General features: G+C 45.5%; 1 protein-coding gene across 3 annotated transcripts in view; it reads right to left on the reverse strand.

Annotated features, from left to right (window-relative positions):
- Positions 1–8744, reverse strand: part of NUFIP2 (nuclear FMR1 interacting protein 2) — a 30299-nt gene extending 21555 nt beyond the window's left edge. For 2 of the 3 annotated variants that reach the window (XM_036340798.1, XM_036340797.1), the window contains exons 1-2: positions 8362–8741; positions 1069–2793 (exon numbers count right to left, since the gene is read on the reverse strand). In XM_036340798.1, coding sequence (XP_036196691.1) covers positions 1069–2793; positions 8362–8641 — 2005 coding nt within the window. In that variant the 5' untranslated portion in view covers positions 8642–8741. Of the gene's footprint in view, positions 1–1068; positions 2794–8361 lie in introns of all 3 variants that reach the window. The other variant, XM_036340799.1, reaches the window with a different exon arrangement.
- Positions 8745–9146: the final 402 nt, after the last annotated feature.

A 9146-nucleotide genomic window follows, 5' to 3' on the forward strand; every position in this document is an offset into this window, starting at 1 on the left:
GAGTGTGCAGGAGGCAGCTGATCGATGTTTCTAACTCTCTATCCCTCTGTCTTCCTCTCTGTAAAAAAATCAATAAAATATATTTTAAAAAAAAAAAGGAAATGTAGCCCTAGCTGGTTTGGCTCAGAGGATAGAGCATCAGCCTGCAGACTGAAAGGTCCTGGGTTCAATTCCAGTCAAGGGCATATGCCCAGGTGTGGGCTCGATCCCCAGTAGGGGGTGTGCAGGAGGCATTGTTGATATTTCTATCTTCCCCTCTCCCTTCTTCTCTGAAATCAATAAAAATATATATTTTTTAAAAGGAAATGTACATGAAGCTAACATTATATATCAACAAAAATTGGAAAATAAGTCAACTAAAAAATTTTTTTTAATGGGAACGTACAGTATATATTAAGTGTGTGCATGCATGCATGGGTATGCATTTTCTTGGGGGTGGGATGAGGGATGAAGGGTGGAAGACTGAAACCTACTGTTCTTAAAAGTACTGAGGCTGTAAACTTCATTAAACCTCAGTTGCTTTGTGGATTTAAATAAATCTATTTATGCCATACATCAAATTTTTAAGACACAAACCATATCCTAATAAAATTAGCATGATACTTGAAAGATATCTGGTTCCTTTTTAACATGGGCTATGAAAAGTACAGCCTCTGAGGAGCCTGGTCCCTACAATGCTAACTGTGCTTACCATTGTAATTTGTCTAAATTATTTTCTAGTTACCATTCAGCACCCATTATTCATACTAATTTTAAGCAAATTATAACAAGTAAGCTCACTAATAAAGAAGTATATGATGTAAAAAGCAAAGGAGGGGGAACATCTGTTCAAAAAATTATTTAAAGAACTTAAGTTGGAAAAGTGAACATTTCTTCTAAACTTGAACTGTACTATTTCCAAACACTCTGAATTAGTTTTCAGCTGTTTATCCACATTGCAATCAGCTAAGTTCTAAAATTCTTAAAGACTCTCATAGCAACTTATAAAATTCACCCTTCATACAACAGCTAATAAATATATATTACATTGCCCAATAAGAATCTTTGTATAGGAAACAAATGAGTTACCTTTAGTGTGATATACAATAGCAGCCCTCAGGTCAAAAGAACCCCAGCTATCATTCCTTTCTAGGCCTCTCTGGTATCTCTGTTCTTTGGCGGAGCCTAACAAAGTGTTCGTAGGAGACGCCAGAGGATTTTGATTTTCTACCTCGTAGTCCTTTGAGAGAAACACTAAAGCACCTTGACTACTGGTGTCTGCTTTTTGCAGGTCACCTATATGACTGGGCTCCAAGGATAAGGCTCCACTCTCATTAGTAGTCCCAGATTTTAGAATGCTGCCCAGAACTTGAGGACTAGTCCGTTTTTCCAGCTCGTAAGCCTTGGGAAACACAGGATGCTCAGTTCCTGAGGGGATTATTTCAGCACCCTGTGAAACCAAAGTGGCAGGATATTCCCCTTGAAATGTCACCTCCATCACTTTATGATCTGATGACTTCCCAGTAACAGTCTCAGGGCCAGCACTGGGCTCATTTATAAATGATAAACCCCACTGATTCTGGAAGATATCCCCCAGGTTTTGCTGATCGGTCTGAGAGGGTAGATCCACTTGAGCTGTGCTCACCAGCACAGTTTGCATATTTGAAGGGTAGATAAAAAGGCTAGTTGTAATTTGTTCAACAGCTGCTGAAGTCAGACTCTTGTCCTGGAGAACTGGATCAATCGCAGCAGAGATGAGTGTCATACTATTAGCAGCAGTAGTTAGCAGTGGCTGACCCCCTGGAGAATACACACTTGCATCAGTTCCTGCTAAAACAGGCCCATTAGAAAAGTTGGCAGAAGTAACAGATTTCAGCGCTGACATAGGAACCTGGGATAACCGACTTGAAGATTGGGTCTGATTTTCCCCAGCAGATGATGAAGAGGATGAAGATGAAGATGGTGACACAGAAGAGTTCTGTACAGTTTTGTTGAGGTTTTCCTTAACTTTACTTGCATAACTTATTTTAGGAACTATTTTAGCACTGCTATTGTCCACTGGAAAAACTGGGGGTGGTTTAAATAGGGTCCACGAGTCCTCTTTGGAGGCAACAGCAGAGGCATGCTTTCCTTTAGGCCGATCATCAAACTTTTTGCTGCTCACACCAGGTTTAATATCAGAACTTTTCCGCAGCATATCACCCACAGCAGGTTTTCCTCGACTCATTCCTCCAGGCCCAGTTTCATACTTCCAAATGGGCTTAGAACCATCCACTCGATTTCCCTTTTGTTCACTGTAGTCAGGCTTGAAAGTTTCAAGTCCCTGTTTTAAGGTTGGGACACTAGTCTCTTGTTGCATTATTTTGTCCTGCACTAAATTAAGGTTTTCACAACCCTTGGCACTGTTGCGCCTAGCTTTCCTTTTTTTAGGAGTGGTATATCCGCTCTCAGATCCACTACCATCGTTATCTGCTCCTTTGCCCATATAACCATTAGTAATATAGCCAGAATTATTTGTTACAACACCATTTGGAATTGTTACAGTATCACTCTTATCTACAGACTGGTTCTCTCCAGATTTACTTTCATATGATTTTCCATTCTTTTTGTCCATACTGTTTTTCTGAATGAAATTCCTAGTTTTAATTCCTGCTTTCCCAAAGGTGCTGGACTTTATAGTCGGCTTCAGGTTAGTGTCTACAATTTGTTGGTTGCCATTGAGGACCCTGGAAATAGGGGTGGTAGCTTCATCAGAGCCCAGGTTCTTTAAAGGTATTTCTCTTTCTCCAGCATTACCATTTAGTTCACCATATCCTAGGGAGGGGGAAAAAAAGGTTTTTAAAAATTATAATATACAAATTACAGTAGTACTTAACATTTAAGGAATATTTACTTACTGTATGCTAGACACTATGCTATGAGCTTTAGTTTTATATATTATTTCACAGGTCTCTGAAAAGACACTTGTCAACCCCATTTTATAGATTAGGAAGTCAACTAAGAGATAGGACGAAGCAGGAATTCAAACCAAAGTCCGAGTTCAGAAAGAACATGACTTCAGCAGTTTTCTACTAAACCTCTCATCTAACATACTCAACCTCCCCATCATTCTCACAAGACTGTTATAAAATTTCCTTTATAATTAAGAGCAGAGCTACCCTTTGGGCAAAATCATTATACTGATACAGCAATCTTAAATATTATAGGGACACTGAAGGCTCTATTTCTATGAAACTATAAATGATTGGTGGTGACCATAAACAGTTTCTATGCATTCTGTCAAAAAAAATCTAACACCTGTGAACTTTTTTCAAAGTAGTTAAATTCATCTTTACATTCCCCAGATATTAAATCATACTTTTACTATAAAACCAAAACACATATATTTTCTTCATTTTTACATTTGGGTAAACAGTCTCAGATAAATTAAGTAACTTGCCCAAGTCACAAAGTGGAAGAACTGGAAAACTGAATGAACTCCAGTCTATATGGAACATTTCTATCACTATGTCATACTGCCCTACACAAACGAAGCAATAAGAAAATACAATCAAAACCACAATGAAAGATAACTAGTTTTTAAAAGAATGGTATTTGAGTTTAAGACCTCCAACTGCCATAAGCAATTTATTACTATAGGTGATTCAACTGAGTCCAACTTTTCCCATTTCCTTACTAGCAAAAGAGTGATATTGTCTACCTTTCTAAAAAATGTTTCCAAAACATCTTGAGGTCAAGTCATTAGAAACCGATACATAATAGGATACATATATACACATTTAAAGCAATTTTACAGGGGGCAAAGGGTGGGCCTCCAACAGGAATACCAAATAATTTGCCTTTGTCACTTTCATTCATTCTTTTGGGCCTTTAGTCTTTGAAGGCACATGAGCTTTTATATTCCTTAGGTTTTGAAATTTTGTTTTAATTTCTAATATAATATCAACAGATATAGCCCACATTAAAAGCTCTTTGCATATTTTAAGAGTACAGCCCAGCCAGCATTGCTCAGTGGATTAAGCATCTTCCCATGCACCAAGAGTTCACAGTTGAATTTGTGGTCAAGGCACATGCCTGGGTTGTAGGCTCCATCCCAAATAGGGGGTGTGTGTGGGAGGCAGCAGATCAATGTTTCTCACTGATGTTTCTCTCTCCCCCTTTACCTTCCTCTCTCTTAAAAAAAAAAAAAAAAAAGTAGTGGAACCTCATTTTTTGAATTTAATTCATTCAGAAGGCTGTTCAAGAAGCGATTTGTTTGAAAACCAAATCATTTTTTCCCATTAGAAATAATGTAAATTGAATTAATCTGTTCCAGACCCCCCAAATGATTCCATTATTAACCTTTCTTATATACAGTACATGTCTAATGTACTGTTTAATCTATAAACGCTCCTTAAATTTACTGAACCATCCCCTAACTATCCTTACAAAATGCCATCACCAGTTTATCCAATCAACAAGTTTTTCTACCTACTCAATTGCCTGTAATTGTTTTGTGAGCACTTTCACACCCTTAGCAACATTAGCAGTCTTGATGGCCTTTGTTTTAAAATTGTGCTAATCTGTAGATTCAGCCAGCAACAAAAGCATTCTCTCCTTTGTCTGTTGCCTGAGAGATGCTTTTTGTCATGCTGAGGTATCAGCAAGAAAGGGTTGTCCAATAGAAAACTGAAGTTTTGTCCACAACAGGGACATTTTTTTGTGTGACCATTGGTTGAGAACCAAATTGTTCAAGATGGGAGACTTTCAAGAACCACAGTTGGACTGTATAAGGAATACTAAGATTAAAAAATAATTGGGGACCATTGTTTTAAAAGAACTTGATGTTTTAATAGAACAGTCTTGGAAGATTCACAACAGGGCTTACTTTTACATGTTCTACATCAGAGAAAAAGGTGGGAATACTTAAATGAGCACATAAAGGCATTTTCTTCCAAGAAAACATACTTAAGACATAATCATTTCCTAAGAGTGGCACAAAACTTGTACAATGATAATATATTCTATGGAAGTTCTTAACTTCTGGAGTTATATTTTATTTCTTGGCTGCTGAAAAAGCTGTATTATCCAATCAAGTCAAACTTAGTGTAAAAAGTCTAACTATAAAACAGTAAAGAAGAGATCATTACTTAGAATGCTTTTTAAATGTTTTTTGTTTTGTGTTTGAGAAAAGCAGAAAGTCTCAGTATTTTTAACAGATGTAAGTTTACCTGTGCACAACTCTAGACCAAAGGAGAATTACACATAGCATTTAATATTCTAATAGGCTAACAAAGACTTCCACCCTTGCCCTAACTGTTTGGCTCAGTGGATAGAGTGTAGGCCTGCGGACTGAAAGGTCCCAGGTTTGATTCCGGTCAAGGGCATGTACCTTGGTTGTGGGCACATCCCCAGTAGGAGGTGTGCAGGAAGCAGCTGATCCATGTTTCTAACTCTCTATCCCTCTCCCTTCCTCTCTGTAAAAAAAAAAAATCAATAAAAAATATATTTTTTAAAGACTTCTACCCTTGGGCCCATTAATTATAACTTGCTATATCTCAAAGGTAAGCAGTCTTAAACATCAAAAAAATCCAATGTCCAAACCAAGTTGGACCAAATCCAAGACTTTCAAGCAAACTAGATTACTAATATTTAGTGCCTCTGATATCAGAAATCACCAGTTAAAAGAATAGTTCCTATGCTTCCACCTCCAAGTTTTAATGACAGAAACTTTCTTTCTCATTTAACTATTTAAAAAGTTTCCCATGTTAACCTTGTTGGTATGCAAAAAGTTTGCCAGACAATTTTTTTTTTAATTTAGGTATTTAAAAAAATGTAAACACTAAAATTATTGAGGAAAAACCCCTCTCCTTCTAGTGCTTTTATTATTCAGGGTTGTTGCCATGCTAAAGCATCTAACTCTACTTCAGAGGGACTCAGCAAAACTTGAGTCCTGATAAATCCAGCTTTGGATTGGAAACTGAAATTAGTGGGCACATTTGGCCCTCTTTTGCGCCCTCTTCTGGATAAAGAAAAACCATTCCTCTTTATAGGTCTGTGAGCCATAAACGCCCATCTCTACACGTTGCAGATACAATTCAAAAATCATAACTTTTCTTATTAGATCAGCATTATGCATGCTGAAGCAACAGTATACTGTGACCAGGCCGCGCATGAAAAACTGCTCCTCCCAAATTGTTCATGTTCTCTCACAACAGCTCAGCCTCGTTTCCCCGTCCCCCCCCCCCTGGAAGAAGACACACTAATTCGAAGGGTGCCCGTTTGAATGGTGCAGGGCCTGCTTCTATGGGGAGAGTCCTGCAGGGGTCTATATCTGGCTGACAAAATACTCTTCATACTACTACCTTCTCTTCCAAGCAACTACAAAAAGACAAGATTTTATCTTGTCTTTAAGTTGACTGTAACGTTAAAAAAAGACTTAGTGTTGTACAGTTTCTTAGTTTCTAAACTGTTCCAAATCCTTAAGATGAAACACACTTTTATGTTCATTTCCACTGCACACCGTCAGTCCCTACCACCCCTCAAAAGGGAAAATGACGTTTCCATGTCAGTCTTCGAGTCCCATTAAGTCTGCAATACAAAAGCACTTTTTTTTCTTTCCTGCTCTCAGTTAAGGGCATGTATCACATTTGACATGCTGGGTCTAACGTTCATTCCCTTTCCGTTCCCTTCACTTCAATGTACAAAGAACCCTTATTTTTAAAAATCTGCGTGGTCATAAACTTTTAAAGTTCATCCCTTCTCCAATATTTTCTACAATAACTACTTTTACCCTCAATTTAACGTCTGCTAAAAACGGAGAGTTTGGGGGTCAATACCGGTTTGAACGTAGGAAAACACCTCGCCTTTCGCTGTGGAAAAAAGCCTCGTCCGAGGCAATATGGTAGCGAACCCACCTCACGGACGAAAGAAACTTGCCCTCTCCCCGCGACAATCAAACGTTTTCCATTCTCTCTTCAAAAACGCTACCCAAGCCCAAGAGAGAAACGTGGGGGTCGGAGGAAGATAGAACAAGCTTTTTTTGTAAAAAACGAGCTGCGAGGAGGAAAGGGCCCAAGCGAAGGCCTGCGAGGCGGAGTCGTGAGCGAACCTGGCAGGAGACGAGGTTCCTGTGGCAGAGAAACTCGTGACCAGGGAGCCGGGTTCCCGCTGGGTACCCCACCCGACCGCCAGGCACCGCCTCTACCCCAAGTGGGTCCCCCCACCCCCAGCCCTCCGGCCCGAGGGGCGCCGCGGACGCCGCCCGCCGGCCGCGGCCTCCTCTCCTCTCCCCTCAGCGCCGCTTCGCGACCAGGTCCCCGCCCCGACCGCCGGCCGGCGCCTCACGCCGCCCCCGGGAGCGGGAAACGCGGCGGCCGGCGCGCGGGACCCGGCACAGGCCGCTCCCCTCGTGGCCGTTTCCCTCCCCCACCCCTCACCCCGGGGACCCGCCCGGGGCCGCGAGGCCGCCACCGGGTTACACAACCGGGCCGGCGACGGGGGAGGGGCGGCCGCGGGCTGGGGGCGGCAGCGTCCCCGCCGCGCTCAGGGGCCCAGCGATCGCGGGTGGGGACCCCGAGCCACCGGCTCCGCCGCGCCGGGCGCCCCTCGGCGGCCCCCCTCCGCTCCTCAGCGAGCCGGAGTCTGTGACAGGAATCGGCTTCCAACATGGCGGACAGGAAGCGGCCTCGCGAGGAGGAGAGAACATTCCAGCCGCGCCGGCTCCGGGGGGAGCGGGCACGGGGCGCCGGCCGCGGTAGCCGCCGCGGGGGCTGATTGCGGGGCCCAGGCCCCAAAAGGGGCATCTAGGGGTGGAAATGGCCCGAGAGACGAGGGGTCCCAACCGCCCCCAACCCCAGACGGGGAACCCCAAGGCCACAGGTGGGCTTGGGGTGGCGGGTAAGGAAGGGCACTTCCTCAACTCTGCCCGTCTCCCCTTTGCAGGCCGCTCGCAGTAGCGTCTCGCACACCACCACGGTCGGGATTCGCTAGGCCTTCCTGAGTTCCACCCCGAAGGGTTTGGGGGGGCTAGGTTCGCCCCAACTCAGGGCCCCCAAGTGAGGGTGCTCCCAGGGCCGCAGGCAGGTAAACGGGAAAGGAATCCTGAGGCCAGGCCTCCAAGACCAACCCTCCGGGTCCCCCGGAGCCGGGCGGGGGCCGGGAAGGTCACACTGGCCTAGTTGGGCCTCTCCCCCGCCGAGGGGAAGGGAAGGGCGCTGCAAAGCCCCCGGCGCGAGCTTGGGGAGAAATGAAAGGGGGTCCCCAAACCCGCGGGGGAGACGGACACACATACACACACACCCACGCCCCGACCGGGTCCGCGCTCTCCAGCTCCAGCCCCACCCCCATCGCCCCTGGCCCCCACCCCCATCCCCCTTCCCCCACTCGTCCTCCCTCACAGACCTGTTTTCTTCTTCGGCGTTTCCTGGTGCTGCTGGAGGGCGTGTTTCTGCTCATGTTTCAGCGGCTTTGGCTGGGCCTTGGGGCTGCCCTCTGTGCCATGCTGCAGGTATTGATGAGGCTGCTGGTGATGGTGGTGGTGGTGGTGGTTGTGGCTGTGGTTGTAGAAATAATAATGGTGGTGGTGGTGCGGCGGCTGCTGCTGCTGCTGCTGGGGGTGATGGTGCGGGTGGTGGTGGCTGTGATGGTGCTGAGGCTGTGGCTGGCCGGGCTTCTCCTCCATTGAAAGCGGCTGGGACTCCCTGGCTGAGGCTGCGGGCGGCTGCACCGTCAGGATCTGAGACCGCTTCCCCGGGCTCGCTCCGTATATCTGAGCGCGTCGCGCCAGCGCACTGGTGAACCCAGCGATTTCGCGAGATTGGCAGCCGCACTCCGGCAATCAGGGGCCACGCTGCGGCGCAGGCCCCGCCCCCCGCCGAATCCTCTTCCCTTCCTCTTCGGCCCGGCCTCCCGGCCAGCGCCGCTTACCCGGCGCAACCTCGCAGGGCCGGGCCTTCAACGTCAGCACTATGGCTCTCCCTGCTGTCGCTTTCTCTCCGCCGCCGCGCTGTCTGCAAGCAGCACTTTCTACACGCCTCGCCGGCGAGCCGGCTCACGCCCAGTGGAGCAGATTCCACGGGCGAGTCCACTGTCTCGGGGAGCCATCTGTTGGTGTTGCATCTCCTCGAAAATGTTGGCTTTTTTTTTTTTTTTTTAATCCTTTTCCGGGTAACCAGAGGGGAAGCTCA

The sequence above is a fragment of the Myotis myotis genome, unplaced genomic scaffold (genome assembly GCF_014108235.1).
Source record: "Myotis myotis isolate mMyoMyo1 unplaced genomic scaffold, mMyoMyo1.p scaffold_m19_p_17, whole genome shotgun sequence".
Lineage (NCBI taxonomy): Eukaryota > Metazoa > Chordata > Mammalia > Chiroptera > Vespertilionidae > Myotis > Myotis myotis.